The 18,730-nt window shown below is 44.3% G+C and overlaps 1 protein-coding gene across 4 annotated transcripts in view; it reads left to right on the top strand.

Annotated features, from left to right (window-relative positions):
- The first annotated feature begins 280 nt into the window (after positions 1 to 280).
- Positions 281 to 18,730, top strand: part of LOC106612972 (protein Aster-B) — an 81,019-nt gene continuing 62,569 nt past the window's right edge. For 2 of the 4 annotated variants that reach the window (XM_082956360.1, XM_082956359.1), the window contains exons 1-3: positions 284 to 420; positions 5,386 to 5,463; positions 8,459 to 8,485. In XM_082956360.1, the coding sequence (XP_082812486.1) occupies positions 416 to 420; positions 5,386 to 5,463; positions 8,459 to 8,485 (110 nt within the window). In that variant the 5' untranslated portion in view covers positions 284 to 415. Of the gene's footprint in view, positions 421 to 5,385; positions 5,464 to 8,458; positions 8,486 to 18,730 lie in introns of all 4 variants that reach the window. The other 2 variants (XM_082956361.1, XM_082956362.1) reach the window with 2 other exon arrangements.

Below are 18,730 nucleotides of genomic sequence, written 5' to 3'. Positions count from 1 at the left end.
GTGTTGTAATTGTCCCTGTCACCACAACAAGCAGGGCATAGCCCTTCAATTGTATTGAATGCCCTGAACTCAGTCATTTCAACAATGCGAAAAGTAAATCAGTTACAGAGGAAGTATTGTTTTATTGTTACATTTTTACTCAAGGGTGATTGTGTATATAAAAATGTGGCTATGAGCTATCTGTTTCACAAGATAGATCTTGTAACCCGAAGGAATGGATGACTCTAGTTTCTACGGCTACAGGTAACTACAGCTTCAGTCCAAGCTCAAGTGCGACCTAGCTGTGTATTTGGTCAGTTAATGTATAAACATAGTACGATGACATTAATAGTTAAACGGGCTTGTGTGACTTATGTACCCCTCCGGACGTTCTTAACACATTTTAGCAGGACTTCACAGAGAACACGCGTCAAACATGCTGTGAGTACAGTACGCTAACTACTGATAATGCTATAAGTTGTACCATGGGAGAATACTGGGCCATGGTTTAGGCACTATTCCTTAGCAGTTAGCTGAATTCCTGTTTGACAATCCAAGACAGTGCACAACTATTTGTGCTTTATCTGACTCGGAACAGTGTTTCAAATGAGCGTCTCGGCCTAATCATTGCCAAAGCCGTGTTTGATAGGGCCTGAAGTTGTCTTAGATGTACTATTATCTATCTAGAGTTTGAATTGTTTAAATGGCAAATGTATTCCAGTTTGTATGCAAATCCCACAGTGTGGATTGTCTATCATTCTCTCATACAGCAGTAAGATTGAAAGTGAGACAGTCAGACATGGCATGACACACTTTGTTCAGTCAGAGGTCAGATCTTTCCAGTCTCTGACACAAGGGACAACTCTGTTCAGAGAATATATTGGAGTTGGGTCTTCATTTTGTGTCTTACCAGATATCACATCTGATCCATATCAAAACTGATCCATCTGCACTGTATGATATCCAATAAAGTATTTGTTACAGTTTTAGATAAGTCCTCTTGATATACAGTACCAGTCAAAAGTTTGGACACACCGACTCATTCAAGGGTTTTTCTTTATATTTACTATTTTCTACATTGTAGAATAATAGTGAAGACATCAAAACTATGAAATAGCACACATGGAATCATGTAGTAACCAAAAAAGTGTTAAAAAAACCTACATATTTCAGATTTTAGATTATTCAAAGTAGCCACCTTTGCCTTGATGACAGCTTTGCACACTCTTGGCATTCTTTCAACCAGCTTCACCTGGAATGCTTTCCCAACAGTCTTGAAGGAGTTCCCACATATACTGAGCACTTGTTGGCTGCTTTTCCTTCACTCTACAGGCCAACTCATCAGACCAAAGGACAGATTTCCACCCGTCTAATGTCCATTGCTCGTATTTTCTGGCCCAAGCAAGTCTCTTCTTCTTATTGGTGTCCTTTAGTAGTGTTTTCTTTGCAGCAATTTGACCATGAATTCACCTGATTCACGCAGTCTCCTCTGAACAGTTGATGTTGAGATGTATGTTACTTGAAGCATTTATTTGGGCTGCAATTTCTGAGGCTGGTAACTCTAATGAACTTATCCTCTGCAGCAGAGGAAACTCTGGGTCTTCCATTCCTGCGCTTGATGGTTGAGCTGTTCTTTCCATAATATGGACTTGGTCTTTTACCAAATAGCGCTATCTTCTGTATACCACCCCTACCTTGTCACAACACAACTGATTGACTCAAAGGCATTAAGGAAAGAAATTCCACACATGAACTTTTAACAAGGCACACCTTTTTTCTTGAAATGCATTCCAGGTTATGAACCTTATGAAGCTGGTTGAATGAATGGCAAGCGTTTGCAAAGCTGTCATCAAGGCAAAGGGTGGCTACTTTCAAGAATATATAACACTTTTTTGATTACTACATGATTCCATATGTGTTATTTCATAGTTTTGATGTCTTCACTATTATTCTACAATGTAGAAAATAGTAAAAATAAAGATAAACCCTTGAATGAGTTGGTGTGTCCAAACCTTTGACTGGTACTGTACATCAAACGTAGTCATTGGTAAGTGCAAGTAACTTACTGTAGTTACAATGTAACTTATTGTTTCAGTTTAACAAGTAAAGGTTTGTGTTTAATCTCCATACTACAGTGTGCCTGGATACAGCCTTTAGCCGTGGTATATTGGCCATATACCACAAACCCCCGAGGTGCCTTATTGCTATTATAAACTGGTTACCAACGTAATTAGAACTGTAAAAATACATGTTTTGTCATACCCGTGGTATATGGTCTGATATACCACGGCTGTCAGCCAATCAGCATTCAAGGCTCAAACACCCAGTTTATATTATGGTGTGTATTTGGTGTAACTGTGGTTCTTACCATCCCATCTCAGCCTGTAATAACTCCTCCAGTCTGGTCTTGTCTCTGTCTCCCAGTTCAGAAACAGGGACAGCTTTATCTTGAGAATGTGTGTGTGGTAGTGTCTCAAGTGTTTTGATCAGATTGTGAGAGTGGAATGTGTGTGTTAGGAGGGCCTGGAAGTGTTAGTTTAGTTTGGGGGGGGGCATTGTATGAGTGTGGGGGGGGGGGGGGGGGCAAGTGTGTGCGTATAGTGTGGGGGGGTCTGGCAGTGTGTAAATATAATGTGTGGGGGGGGGTCTGGCAGTGTGTGAGTATAGTGTGGGGGGGGTCTGGCAGTGTGTAAATATAATGTGTGGGGGGGGGTCTGGCAGTGTGTGAGTATAGTGTGTGTGTGGGAGGTCTGGCAGTGTGTGAGTATAGTATGGGGGGGGTCTGGCAGTGTGTGAGTATAGTGTGGGGGGGGGGGGGGGTCTGGCAGTGTGTAAATATAATGTGTGGGGGGGGTCTGGCAGTGTGTGAGTATAGTGTGTGTGTGGGAGGTCTGGCAGTGTGTGAGTATAGTATGGGGGGGGTCTGGCAGTGTGTGAGTATAGTGTGGGGGGGGGGGGTCTGGCAGTGTGTAAATATAATGTGTGGGGGGGGTCTGGCAGTGTGTGAGTATAGTGTGTGTGTGGGAGGTCTGGCAGTGGTAGTCGCTTTAGCCCCTGTGGAGTCTCTGTTGTGAGCAGATACTGTCCTGTTTCCCTAAATAATTCCAGGTCTTATCTTTCACCAGGCATTAGTGTCTCTATCTAGACCATGGATTAAAATATTTCAGAGACAAAACCTTTCGGCAAGATACTGGAGATTAAAGATAACAGTTAACAAGACTTGGAAAGTGTTGCTAATGCAATAGAAGAGATTAGAAATGCCTCCCAGATGAATTTTTAGAAGGGTTATTTCTGATATGGTTTGTTGAAGAGATTTCCAGGAGCATATTATTATTTTCCTTTAGTGTACAGGTTTTCCTCAGCTTTCAACTAAGGAATGTGGTGAAGGAGAAATGTTAACCCTGCGCACGTTTTTTTGTAAGTGGCTATTTCTTGCGAATCAGCCACTGTTGATACTTGTACAGACAACATAATAGGAGATTTGGTTGCCGAGCGGATGGTTGTCTCATAGTCTATTAAAGTCATCCATTTTGTTTGGATTGCCTCTCAGAAACTCATCCTGAAAAGCAATTGCTTTGGAATGAATTCAAAGCCCGGAGAAAACACCATGACCACTACTCTGTATGCCTCTAAGTCTGATGTAATGCCAGTGCTCTTTAAACCTACAGTGTTTTGTTACATCTCCTACAGTAGCTATCGTGTTCAAAGCACATATTGAACCAATTGTGTATGAGTTATGAATGATTTAGTGAGGCTTTATGCCACGTCAACTTTCATTGCTTGTGTTTTGAAAGAGGCATGCACAATGGTGTACACTCCATACACTAGTCTGACCATCACACACATGCAAACAAACTCAGAGCAGTGAGTTTACTAATAACCTACACCTGATTTATTGTAGAGCAGGTGCAATCCAGGCATTGCTGAATGTTTCACTAGAGTATACATCTCCCTCCAACCCTTAAAACAACATTAATAACTACCTGGAAAACTTACGCAGAACTTCACTGTCTGGCACATCAGGGAGAAACCACAGACGCTAAGTTGACAGTGGGGAATATGACCAAAGCAACAACAAAAAAAGGCCCTCTCTAAAAACCTATGGAGTCATGGACACAAGCACCATTTTACAAGGTCTCAAAACACGTAATGATTGACAGTATTTTGCTGAAGCATTATTTGGTCTAGTCTGCAGTTTTAATCTGTCTCCTCAGAGGCAACGTGATGAGCAAAAAATATTTCCTAGGTTCTGTTTTACTTTTGAATACCGTGAAGGAGACTGGAGGAAACATAGCTCTCAGTTTCTCTTTGGATAATTCTGAACATCTGTCTTATGCAAATGTATTATGTTAAAAGCTGCCCCTATGACTGTAAGATCATGTTAAAGACGATGTCAAAGTTCATCTTTGAAAAGTGCTCATCCTTAGATATCAGACCATATCTCCATGTCAGCTACCTACAGGTCATGCCAAAATAAAGGATACAGTTGAGTTAATGAGGATACAAAGTATATTGAAAATAGGTGCTTTCACACAGGTGTGGTTCCTGAGTTAATTAATCAGTAAACATCCCATCATGCTTAGGGTCATGTATAAAAAGGCCCAGTTGCCCGTTATTTCTAGTGACCATGGCTAGAAGAAGAGATCTCAGTGACTTTAAAAGAGGCGTCTCAAAGGAGCATAGGGTGTTTAAAGGGTGTGGGTGTGTGTGTGTGCGTCTCAGTCACCAGATCTCAACCCAATAAAACACTTATGGTAGATTCTGGAGCGGCGCCTGAAACAGCGTTTTCCACCACCATCAACAAAACACCAAATTATAGAATTTATCGTGCTAGAATGATGTTGCATGCTTCCAGTAGAGTTCCAGACAAGGTGCATTGAAGCTGTTCTGGCAGCTCATGGTGGCTCAACACCCTATTAAGACACTTTATCTTGGTGTTTCTTTTATTTTGGCAGTTACCTGTATGTCTTCAACATTTCTGGATGGACTTAAAATGCCTCTAACTGGGAATCAAATCAGTATACAGAGATAAAATGGGTTTAATGGGTATCCAAGCAGCACAGCAGGACGGGTGGGATTCTCTTAAATGCCACAGTATACAGTTGGTGAACATCTCCACCACAGACCTTTACCTCTGTATCTCTGTCTGACTCATGATCAGTGTTTGTGTGTGTCTTGTAGTGCCATCTAGTGGGTATAACTAAGAAGTACATCTATTGTAGTGTACTGATGTACATATTCTCAGGAGAGGAGGTAAATAAAAGAAGATTCTGAGTGAAATGTTCTATGAATGCACCTGGAGTGGGTAGGGCCACATGATATGTTTTCATGGGATTTATTCTGTGAGTGATTGTGTATTGGTGTATGACTGACATTTGTTCCTCTCTGTTGTGTTCTGTCACACAGCAGCCAGCAGAGCAGCCAGCAGAGCAGCCATGACGATGACTCCACTCGCTTCCTGACTCCCTTCATCCGAGAGGAGAGGTAAATACAAGAAGATTCTGAATTTACTTGTATGTGTATTATGTTGTTTGTATTCTACGTTTTGTATTTATGCAAAAGGGTTTAATTGTTTGTGGTTTGATGAAAGCAACGGGAGAGCGCTGACTGTATGAATCAGGATGCTCAGGAAATGACTCTATTCTGTTTACTTATTATACTGCTGCATTTTCACCACTAGATGGTAGTTGGTCCTCAGCAGTGTTCTTTTTCACCACTAGATGGCAGTTGGTCCTCAGCAGTGTTCTTTTTCACCACTAGATGGCAGTTGGTCCTCAACACTGCTCTTTTTCACCACTAGATGGCAGTTGGTCCTCAACACTGCTCTTTTTCACCACTAGATGGCAGTTGGTCCTCAGCAGTGCTTGGCATCTGGACTGTAACGCTCATTATTGACAATTTAGAGGCACTTTCCATGGTGTTGGTAATGAGTTCAATGAATATGTTTTTCAATGGGACATGTCAGTCTTCAATTTAGCTGTTTTTAATCATTGTAATTTAGCAACAATAACAAGAAGTAATATGATAAGGTAAGGATTCAAGGCACTTGATATTATCAAGCAATCAATCAAATGTATTTATAAAGCCCTTTTTACATCAGCAGATGTCACAAAGTGCTATACAGTAACCCAGCCTTAAACCCCAAACAGCAAGCAATGCAGATGTAGAAGCACGGTGGCTAGGAAAACTCCCTAGAAAGGCAGGAACCTAGGAAGAAACCTAGAGAGGAACATGGCTCTGAGGGGTGGCCAGTCCTCTTCTGGCTGTGCCGGGTGGAGATTATAAGAGTACATGGCCATTAAGGCCAGATTGTTCATCAAGATGTTCAAATGTTCATAGATGACCAGCAGGGTTAAATTATAATCACAGTGGTTGAGGGTGTAACAGGTCAGTACCTCAGGAGTAAATGTCAGTTGTCCGAGACGAGACGAAAACAGCAGGTCCGGGACAAGGTAGCACATCCGGTGAACAGGTCAGGGTTCTATAGCTGCAGGCAGAACAGTTGAAACTGGAGCAGCAGCACGACAGCCAGGAGTCATCAGGCCAGAAAGTTCTGAGGCATGGTCCTAGGGCTCAGGTCCTCCGGGAGGGAGTGAGAGAGGCCCCATCCAACGATACCCCCGGACAGGGCCAAACAGGTAGGATATAACCCCACCCACTTTGCCAAAGCACAGCCCCCACACCACTAGAGGGATATCAACAGACCACCAACATACTACCCTGAGACAAGGCTGAGTATAGCCCACGAAGATCTCCTCCAACGCACGAGCCCGTAAGGGAGCAAAACCTGTCAAAACCACGTCTGTGACTCAACCCTCTTAAGCGATGCACAAAGGTCAAAGGCAGAGAATCCCAGTGGAGAGAGGGGAGCTAGCCAGGCAGAGACAGCAAGGGCGGTTCGTCGCTCCTCACTAAGTGAGTAGCATTGGACTAGTAACTAGTAACTGAAAGGTTGCAAGTTTGAATCCCCAAGCTGACAAGGTACAAATCTGTCATTCTGCCCCTGAACAAAGGCTGTCATTGAAAATAAGAATTTGTTCTTAACTGACTTGCCTAGTTAAATAAAGATAAAATAAAATAAAATAAATTAAGCATGCAAAATTTGCTAGCAATTGTAATTCACATGTTAGTGGCAGGGCTTTGAATGTGAGTGAGAACATACTGTTCCTCCCTCTCTGTGGTGTGAGTGGGCTGTGGTGTGAGTGGGCTGTGGTGTGAGTGGGTGGATGGCTCAGGCTCCAGCTCAGTATTACCTCTGTCAGCAGTGGGGATATATTGCAGTGGTCTCAGGGAGCACAAATGTCAGGCATGGGGAGTAAATCAGACAGAGAACAGAGATAGGGGGAGAGCGTGGTGCCTGCCTGCTTCCCTGCCTGGAGAGAGAGAAGATCATACCTCAGCTATGAGATACTACATCAGGAGGAACTCAATGGCCTGAGCTCACTCTAGAGAAAGGGAAGGCTGAGGGAAGGATGAAGCTTCTAAAGGCACCTGTCATATCTGCCTCTTTCTAATGCTGCGTCTTTGTAATGAAAATGGATTTGTCATACAGTGGTTTAGTGGTGACAGAAAAAGATTAGACATTCAAACAAATCACAGCCAAATTGACTGTGATGAAACTTGAAGCAGTGATAATGGCTTTGAATAAATTGAAATACAGAGTATTAACCATTATTGAAGAATCAGCTGAGCTGGTGCTGTTGGAATCCCCCCTTTTTATCTCTTTTCTTTATTTCTCTCTCACTCTCTTCTATAGTATCTACAGTAGGCTACAACATTCTACTCTCCCTTTCCTCTCTCCCTCTTTCTCACTCTCTCCTGCTCTCCTCTCCGTCCCGCTCTTTTTCTCTACAGTTCCTCCCCCGCTATTTCTCTGTGTACTGCTCCGAATAGGAACCTTACGTTTGACCTTATGGGATTTCTCCTGAATGCTACTCTTTTCTCTCTGCTTGTAATCCCTGGCTGCTGCTGCTGGGGTTTGAACGGTCTTTACCCAGCTTTAGAGGGCACGGAATGTCATGTCTCCTCTGCAGGTAACAGCTACATTTAATGTCTGCTCTGGATGTTCTGTCTGATGTGTGGCTGTCTGCAGCGGTTTGTTTGCTCACAGTGAAGCTACAGCATGGCACAGGCTAGCTGGCTTACCGGTAGGCTAGCTGGGATGCCGGTGGCAGTGTGTAGATGTTCCTGTGTAATAGGAGCAGGCTAGGTTATTAGCGTTAGCATTCATTGCACCAGCTGAAGAGGTTTTGCTCTGACAAATGCATTCTGTGGATTGTTGTGTTTGCTAACTGGCTTACAAGATTATCCAGGAGGACCGCCTCTTCTCTCATTGTTTTAGGTGCCTTTTGCAGAATTCTGCGATTGGACAATAACTGTTGATTATGCCATGGTTAGTTAAGGTTTTCACCTGTATGAGTGAAGTATACGAGGATGCCCCTGTGAATGACATCTCCTTTCTCATCTCTCTGCCTTCCAGGTCTGACAGTGCAGCAGACAAGATCAGGTAAGTCTATACTCTTCCCTATGCTTCCATTTCTCTGCTGGGGTGGTGGAACCTGTGCTGTGGGGTTATGGAGTGATGTATAGGTAGTGGGGTTAGATGGTGTGGTGTATAGGTTGTGGGGTTAGATGGCGTGGTGTATAGGTTGTGGGGTTAGATGGCGTGGTGTATAGGTTGTGGGGTTAGATGGCGTGGTGTATAGGTTGTGGTGTTAGATGGCGTGGTGTATAGGTTGTGGGGTTAGATGGTGTGGTGTATAGGTTGTGGGGTTAGATGGCGTGGTGTATAGGTTGTGGGGTTAGATGGCGTGGTGTATAGGTAGTGGGGTTAGATGGTGTGGTGTATAGGTTGTGGGGTTAGATGGTGTGGTGTATAGGTTGTGGGGTTAGATGGCGTGGTGTATAGGTTGTGGGGTTAGATGGCGTGGTGTATAGGTTGTGGGGTTAGATGGCGTGGTGTATAGGTTGTGGGGTTAGATGGCGTGGTGTATAGGTTGTGGGGTTAGATGGCGTGGTGTATAGGTTGTGGGGTTAGATGGCGTGGTGTATAGGTTGTGGGGTTAGATGGCGTGGTGTATAGGTAGTGGGGTTAGATGGTGTGGTGTATAGGTTGTGGGGTTAGATGGCGTGGTGTATAGGTAGTGGGGTTAGATGGCGTGGTGTATAGGTTGTGGGGTTAGATGGCGTGGTGTATAGGTGGGGTTAGATGGCGTGGTGTATAGGTTGTGGGGTTAGATGGCGTGGTGTATAGGTTGTGGGGTTAGATGGCGTGGTGTATAGGTAGTGGGGTTAGATGGCGTGGTGTATAGGTTGTGGGGTTAGATGGCGTGGTGTATAGGTTGTGGGGTTAGATGGTGTGGTGTATAGGTAGTGGGGTTAGATGGCGTGGTGTATAGGTTGTGGGGTTAGATGGCGTGGTGTATAGGTTGTGGGGTTAGATGGCGTGGTGTATAGGTTGTGGGGTTAGATGGCGTGGTGTATAGGTTGTGGGGTTAGATGGCGTGGTGTATAGGTTGTGGGGTTAGATGGCGTGGTGTATAGGTTGTGGGGTTAGATGGCGTGGTGTATAGGTTGTGGGGTTAGATGGCGTGGTGTATAGGTTGTGGGGTTAGATGGCGTGGTGTATAGGTTGTGGGGTTAGATGGCGTGGTGTATAGGTTGTGGGGTTAGATGGCGTGGTGTATAGGTTGTGGGGTTAGATGGCGTGGTGTATAGGTTGTGGGGTTAGATGGCGTGGTGTATAGGTTGTGGGGTTAGATGGCGTGGTGTATAGGTTGTGGGGTTAGATGGCGTGGTGTATAGGTTGTGGGGTTAGGGTGGTGTATAGGTTGTGGGGTTAGATGGCGTGGTGTATAGGTTGTGGGGTTAGATGGCGTGGTGTATAGGTTGTGGGGTTAGATGGCGTGGTGTATAGGTTGTGGGGTTAGATGGCGTGGTGTATAGGTTGTGGGGTTAGATGGCGTGGTGTATAGGTTGTGGGGTTAGATGGCGTGGTGTATAGTGTGGGGTTAGATGGCGTGGTGTAGATGGCGTGGTGTATAGGTTGTGGGGTTAGATGGCGTGGTGTATAGGTTGTGGGGTTAGATGGCGTGGTGTATAGGTTGTGGGGTTAGATGGCGTGGTGTATAGGTTGTGGGGTTAGATGGCGTGGTGTATAGGTTGTGGGGTTAGATGGCGTGGTGTATAGGTTGTGGGGTTAGATGGCGTGGTGTATAGGTTGTGGGGTTAGATGGCGTGGTGTATAGGTTGTGGGGTTAGATGGCGTGGTGTATAGGTTGTGGGGTTAGATGGCGTGGTGTATAGGTTGTGGGGTTAGATGGCGTGGTGTATAGGTTGTGGGGTTAGATGGCGTGGTGTATAGGTTGTGGGGTTAGATGGCGTGGTGTATAGGTTGTGGGGTTAGATGGCGTGGTGTATAGGTTGTGGGGTTGATGGTGGTGTATAGGTAGTGGGGTTAGATGGCGTGGTGTATAGGTTGTGGGGTTAGATGGCGTGGTGTATAGGTTGTGGGGTTAGATGGCGTGGTGTATAGGTTGTGGGGTTAGATGGCGTGGTGTATAGGTTGTGGGGTTAGATGGCGTGGTGTATAGGTTGTGGGGTTAGATGGCGTGGTGTATAGGTAGTGGGGTTAGATGGCGTGGTGTATAGGTTGTGGGGTTAGATGGCGTGGTGTATAGGTTGTGGGGTTAGATGGCGTGGTGTATAGGTAGTGGGGTTAGATGGCGTGGTGTATAGGTTGTGGGGTTAGATGGCGTGGTGTATAGGTTGTGGGGTTAGATGGCGTGGTGTATAGGTTGTGGGGTTAGATGGCGTGGTGTATAGGTTGTGGGGTTAGATGGCGTGGTGTATAGGTTGTGGGGTTAGATGGCGTGGTGTATAGGTAGTGGGGTTAGATGGCGTGGTGTATAGGTTGTGGGGTTAGATGGCGTGGTGTATAGGTTGTGGGGTTAGATGGCGTGGTGTATAGGTTGTGGGGTTAGATGGCGTGGTGTATAGGTTGTGGGGTTAGATGGCGTGGTGTATAGGTAGTGGGGTTAGATGGCGTGGTGTATAGGTTGTGGGGTTAGATGGCGTGGTGTATAGGTGTGGGGTTAGATGGCGTGGTGTATAGGTGTGGGGTTAGATGGCGTGGTGTATAGGTTGTGGGGTTAGATGGCGTGGTGTATAGGTTGTGGGGTTAGATGGCGTGGTGTATAGGTTGTGGGGTTAGATGGCGTGGTGTATAGGTTGTGGGGTTAGATGGCGTGGTGTATAGGTTGTGGGGTTTGATGGCGTGGTGTATAGGAGGCTGCTGTCCTGTCACCCTATGGCCCCCAGCCCGCCCACCCTGCATGTGCTAGATCTGTGGCTTTGTCCCTGCTGACTGAGGTGTCTGAATACGCTTTTCATTTGGAAAGGCGAGTCGGGAATACAGTTGCAAGTCATGGAATGTCATTGTTTGTTTTTACTGGAGAAACAACATCAGTCACAATATGGGAAACAAACAGGGTTTTGTTAGTGGACAGCAGGCTGCTGCGATTCGTCTGTTAGCTACTCTGTTTGGTCAAGTTTGAAGATCTGTGTGCAGTCACTTCATTCTGAAGGGTCTCTTTAGACTGTTACACCTGTGGAGACAATTGCCAGGTCTGAGTAACACTGTTTATATGGCACCAGCCCAAAAGGTGAGTGATAGTATTGCAATGGGGATGTATGAGAGATTGCATGAAGGTTTTGATTTGGATGTGCAGTTTGGTAGTTGTCTTTGTTCCCCTGTCATTACTCCTTGTGCATGTTTGTAGGAGGGGAAACTACTATCAACACACAGTTCACAGTTCAGTAGGTCTGTCTGCAGTGTGTTATTTTAGTGTGGATGTGTGTGTATGTGGGATGACTGGTTGTTGCTGTGTTAAGGTTGGGATTGCTGATTGAAGTGATTTTATAGGTAGGGAGAGGGGTCTAAGGACAAAGTTGATGTGTTTGCAGCTGATCCTCAGTTGTCCGTCGTCATTGTTAGGCAAGTTTGAGGTAATTTGTCTTGGGTTACCATGGTTACTTACAATTAATGTAGTTACACAGATATATCGTCTTTCATAACTATCTTGTAAAATGTTCAAAATGCATTCCCATTGGTCATTAATATATATGACCTTATATCAAATCAAATCAAATGTATTTATATAGCCCTTCTTACATCAGCTGATATCTCAAAGGGCTGTACAGATCATGAAGGACAGGATATGATCAGGCACACTGGTGGAGTGTGGTGCAATGTGTCTGGCCTGGCCTGAGTTGAATAGCCAGTCATGCGGGTTGTGTGATGAACAGACAGAGCCAGGTTTGGACCACTATAGCCCCTGACCACCATCACATCACGTGAGCTACAGATGCTCTACTAAATTCCATCTAATTCTCTTTCTTTTGTGTCCAGCCATTATGTCCCTGCCTTTCAAAATAGCCAATACAATAAGCCATAATAAGTGTATTGTGGGAGTGTGGATGAAGCCAATTTGTTGCTTTTCTATAGCCAACTTAAGTGTACCTTCATGTCAAATATGCAACTCAGCAAAATATTACAACTTTGTTTAGAAATGTATCTCATGCTTTAAGACAACACAGGATGGAAACCTCAGTCTTCAGAAGCTTACCAAGCTCAAACCTCCAGCTGTAATCCCAGACAGTCATGGTTAAGGCAGATCACTGAGAGCATCTTCATGCATTATTGAGAAGTGTAATTTCAGGGCACAGGAAGTGCCTTTTATCTTCCTAGGCTGTGCAATAGGGCTCTCGGTTCTGTGGTCAACAGGGCATTTACCCTGCAGTGAGACCAGAAGACTGAAGTGCTAATGCCTTGGTGGTCATGATTCACACAATGATGACTTGCGATCAGTATGTTTTTGGTTGTATTGGCCACTGTAAATAATACATGCAGAAATCCATTTAGTTGGCCAAAGTGTGGATGTGTTGCGTCTAAAAACTGTTTAAACCTGCACTTTTCAGGACTAAAATAAAAAGATGTTGACTTGAGTCGTGATATAGGTTTCGCTGCGTAGTAACAACAAAGTTTGTACGCTGTTGATTTTTTGGTTGAATACACCAAGCCGATGTGTTAATTGGGGTATTTCCAAGGAAACCATAAAAATACAAGGGTGTTACCAATGGTAATGACAGTAAAACTGTTTGCACATTCTCTTAAATAAAATACATTCTGCTTATATACCAGAGGTAGCCTATGTGAAGTTATTGGTCAATTGCCTCCTGTTACACAGCTTGTGAATATCGTATGTATTAGCACCATGCAGGTTCAGCTAAATGGACTGTAAAGTTATTCATTCAGTGCTTGTGAGGCGTCATCCATTTATTCCTCAATGGAATAGATTTCTCACATCGTTCTTCTTCCGCCTTTCAATCGGTAGATCGTTGATCCATCCCTCCGTCCGTGGGGTGAGACATTACCTATTCCCCCTTCAGTTTGGGAAATCTTATCCTCCTCTTTACTCTGTTAGGGAGCCCTGGAGGAAACAAAATGAATAAATCATTTGCAGAAAATTTACAAATTGTTGCAGAGGGGAGTTAGGTGAATCTTTTTTCAAATAATACTACACCTTGTAAAGAGTCCGTTTATACAGTAGTTGCAGTACTCCATCTTTGATTTTATGAGGTGACATTCACTAATGTTTGTCACTGAGCTATATAATGATGAAGATGATTATGATCATGGTGATGACAATTATGATGATGGCGATGATGATGCCAATTATACGGTAATGATGATGATTTGGGATTTTAAATGATGACGTGATAATGGATGACTGATAATTCTGGGTCAGGGACAGAGCAGGGCAGCTATGTCTGTAGGAGATACTGTGAGGTCATGACGCAGCTGCACTCCTCCCCCTTCCCGCTCTCCCCTCTCTCTCTCTCTCTCTCTCTCTCTCAATCTCTCCATGCAGTGGAGAGAAGTGCTGATATGCCTATTCACATTGACGCCGCTAGGCTCCAGTCTAGAGCAACTTGAGCTGCTAATGCATGTCTCGCAGCTCCTACAGCACAGAGAGAGAGAGAAAGGACGGGCGAAAGAGAAAGGAGAACGAGAAAGATTGAGAGAGAGGAGAGCAGAGAAGGAAGACCACCCTCGCCAGGTAACCACATCTCTGTGAGCCTACCAAGGACCTTCACACACACAAACACACCATGCCAAGCCAACCAATCAGAGCGTGCGCATCCTTGACCCATCCTCCTCCATACAACTGCTCATCCACACACAGCTGAGAGCAGCAGCAGCAGCATCTGTGGAGGAGAGGTACTGTAGGAATGTAACGTTACCCATAGAGCACCTGACCTGAGCAGGAAACAACCTCTTTACTGGAGAATTTTACAGGAAATAGCTTAACATTTTTATTACCCATATGGAATTCAAAGCAGAAGATGAGAGTCGAATGTTGCGGGTTACATTTTTACTTTGATGGTTATAATGGAAGCATTTGAGTCACTCAACCTTATCACTTTGGACTTGTTGATGAAGGTTTTAATGCTTCTCAGAAGACCAACCTACTGAGATGTTTGCTGTCTACATTTAGATATCACATTTTATGCTGGCATGAGACTTGAGCTGTCTTTGTTAGAGCTTGGGTGTGTTGTGTGAGAGGGGACGTGGTGATTGTACTCGTGGGTGCCGGGAGGATGACGTAGCAGGCCAGTAGTGTTGTGACAGACTGAGGCTGAGAGAGGGACACAGTGGGACAGAGAGCAGAGCGTGCGAGGCCATGAGAGCCAGGCGAAGGGACAGCATGGTGTCTGTTCACCATGCACAAAAACAAGGTCAGGTTCTTTTGTCTCTATTCTTATCAAGTTTCTACCTATAGTTTATTAAGTCTTGTACCACATGTAAAATGAGTCTGTTCTGCTTCTGATTCTACAGTATTTCCTCTGTTAATAGAATGTGGTCTCTTCATATGAGGTTGACATCTTATGTGTATAACAGTGCATTCCACTTTTCTACTTTCCATTTTTTAAGAAAGTGAGTTGTGAGTAAAACTGCTGTGTTAAAGGTCCGATGCAGCTGTTTTTATCTCAATATCAAATCATTTCTGCGTAACAGTTAAGTACCTTACTGAGATTGTTTTCAGTTAAAATGGTCAAAAAGAAACAAAAATAGCTTCTTAGTAAAGAGCAATTTCTCAATCAAGAATTTTGCTAGGACTGTTTGGGGTGGTCTGAGTGAGGAGGGGGAAATTAAAAACTGTCTGTTATTGGCAGAGAGGTTTGTAACGCTCTTTCTTACTGGTGTATTAACACATTTACTGCCTGGTGATGTCACCAGGTAGGCCAAAATTCCATCCCACCTATACTGGCTCAAATTTCAGGCGAACTTTTCAAACAGCTGTTATACAAAAAGGGCATTATCATCATGTTCACAATATATAAAACGTTTTTGACTGCACTGGGCCTTTAAGACATGTTTTTTCTGCTGATGGTGACATTGACTTCTCTAATCTTTGTTGTTAAATGCATTTTGTGTTTCAATATTCAATTAACCTCCTGCAACAGTTTCAACAGCCCCAGTTTCCTTCCCTACGAACTTCATAACAAACATAATACAGTATGTGGATTTTGATCCTTCATTACAACACCTATTTAATGTAACATAATCAGATCGACACTCCAGTTAGCAGACAGTAGCTTAAATCACTACAGAACATTAGACAATTATAGATGTCTATAATTGTTTAAGACCTCCAGTGGAGTATAGGGGTCTTCCAGCCGCTTGTGGGCCTCCCAAATCTGTACTGGGATCTGTGCTCCTCAGTCGGCTTCATTAGGGGTAATTTGGCTAGATTTATGTTCCCTGTAAAGCTGAGAACCCAGTGCGGCCTGCGGACACTCCCTGTAACCCCACAGTGATGAATACCCGACAGACCATTTTCTGCCATCCTTGCGTAACTCTCTTTGTCTCTTTTTAATTACTGTGAATGATTGTCACTAATGAGCACATAGAGGGCTATTAGGAGAAGACCACCTCAGTCCACCATTACTGCAACATGGAATATGATAATTCTGGAGGTAATAGATTGGTCCAAGTTAACCAGTTTACCAAGAGGGGTTTCTCTGACACACATAATACACAATACTATATGTGTTTACAAGTGTCTTGGTTTTTAGATTTTTTAAGACTATTTTAAGATTTACAGTATCCAACGGTAACAGTTTGATGTCCCACATGGAGGCTGATTTATTAAACACACAAACAAACTCAGTCAGAAAGTCTATCAGTCACAGTCTCACAGGGTTTAAACAGCTCCTGCTACATGCTGGGTGGGCATCTGTCTCACCTGAGGTCTCCCTACACAGGTGAGGCTAGTTACCCAGCTAGACACACAGTGGTCCCAACTGGTGTACTTTGTCTCTCATCTCTGTCACCAATAGGGAACTGTACATTTTTTACTAATGTTTTTCCCTCACTGATCCATCCTTACACATCCATTAGACCATGTGTCTGCAGGTAGACCTGAACTTGAGCTGCTGTGCTGTGACATGCTGACTAATCATCAGACCTCTGGTGACTGGCTGTAATTCTGTTCTGATCATTAGTGAATCTGTCCTGCTGCTTAGGCACTGTAAACACCTGCATCTCACCACATCAGCAGACAAGCTACTGAATGGTAATTTTACTGCATACAAGCACTCATGTACCCATCATTATGAGCAGAGTCCATCTGTCCAATACCCAGTTAGGTAATTAAGTTAGATCCTTAATTGTGGAGTAGCAGTGGGCTGGTGATGAAAACGCTGCAGGCCCACGTGGGTAACTTACCAGGGATACGGCAAAACAACAGAGAACTGTCGACTGGCAGATGTGTTCAAAGAGGACATGCAGAGCCTAAATGAAGTTTAAAAATATCCCTCTCTTCTTCATCCCATCCCTCTTTTTTGGGAGGTCTCTCCCAGACTTCATAAATCAAGAAGTAATCTGTGTCCTATCTGTCCAGACGTGATAGATTTCTCCCAAGCTGGCCTTAAGTTGCCATATATTAATCAATCTAGGGCAGTCCACCTCTAGCCCAGGGGTGGGGAGATAGGAAGACCCTGGTTCAATGTCACTACCTCAGAGGGGCCAGCTCTCTGAGGGCATGGGTCTCTGTCACTCTGCCTACTCGTGGGATGAAAGCCCTGGAGGTCTGGCACTTATCAGATGATGATCAGAGGGAGCTGTGAGGATATGGAGAGACAGATCAACCAAACAGATGGTAGAATATGTCATCTGTTTTGAAGCCACAAAATTTAACAATATCTCTCAGGAAAACTGAGCCAAATTTAAGATTTTTTTCTGTAAAGAATTCAGCTGAATGAATTCAGCCTTAAATAACAAGCGTGGGTTTGAGAGAAAATCATCAGCCAGCCAATCTCAGGGAACCACTTTAATGGGTGCCGGGAAGCCCACTTTCATACATAAGTGAGAGAGTGGGAAGTTATGAGTCTGCCTAGTGAGTGGAATCCAGTAATGTAAGACTCTCACCCTCTGAGGATATGAATTGATAGAATGAACTAAGGGCCGCCAAACAGAGTGGGCACAGCGCTGCATGTTGAGTCACTGGTGGAAGAGAGAGGCCTGGAGGATGAGCCACTGGCCTCCCACGCACATCATCACTCCATGGCCTTGGGTGATTGTTTTGTCTGTGTTCCCTGTACTCAGTGGGCACTGGAGAGAGGCAGGGCTTTCCCCCTATATGGGTTTTATATGGGTATTTTTCACCATCCCTTGGTAAACCAGTAGCTCTAAATGAGTTAGGCTAGGATAACTCTATTATTTTGATCTAAGTAGATATCACAGAGTTGGCTCTATTATTATAATCTGAATGAAGCCTGTCTTTCTCTTATGCCACTCTCCACACACACTCTTTATAATAATATGATAATAGCAGAACAGAGCACACATCATCCTCAGCATTGAAAGATCATGCTGCTCTTCATCACGTTGAGCAAAGCCAGACAGGGACAATGTTCACATCCTCAGGCGTCTGCTAGCCTGGGCCTCCTTTAATAACGGGGGTTCTGCTGTATGTTATTCCTCAGAGAACCAGGTATACAGATACTGACTCCCCGCCAGTGGGCTGTGGTGAACTGACAGAGCTCTCACAGTTCTCCCACCCCCGCCCGGTGGCATGCTTGGAGTTAGGCATCATGGTAATTCTCCTGTGTGCCACCCCATGTCTTGTTTCCTCAGCCATATTAAAGTCTCACACCTTCTTCTCCACTGATAGGCCAAGCAGAGGAATTGGAAGAAACTGATATGGAGACCACAAAGGTAGGATATACTGTATTCAATAAACAGACACAAGTACTGTAGATTGTTTAGAAACACTCAAATCAAAGCCTTTAATATTGCACCATCATACTGTACTGCTTATAATATATATCCTATCCAGATAAAACGCTTCACTCAGCTGTAACTATATTCAGGAATACCACCAGAGGGGGCACTCTCCATAGGTTGTGAATGCCCTGACAGCCCTGGCACTGTGTTGACCCAATGGCTCGTCAGTCTTCACATATCACAGTCTCATTAAATACTGTACTAGAGTTGCTGCCACTTGTCCTTTCCTGCAAGCACATGGTCTATCAGGTCTCTGTCAGCATTGTATTGTATAGGGACAGTCACCATGGCTCCAGTGTGCACTGCACTGTACTGCCTGCAGTCACCCTGGTTAGCTGATCCAGAGGTGGCCCACTACTGTACTGTATTGTATGTCCCTAAGGAACAGGATAGCTGTAT

The sequence above is a fragment of the Salmo salar genome, chromosome 09, assembly GCF_965601325.2.
Source record: "Salmo salar chromosome 09, fSalSal1, whole genome shotgun sequence".
NCBI lineage: Eukaryota > Metazoa > Chordata > Actinopteri > Salmoniformes > Salmonidae > Salmo > Salmo salar.
The sequence above is the reverse complement of the archived record's forward strand: the minus strand, read 5'-3'. Positions and strand labels throughout refer to the sequence as shown.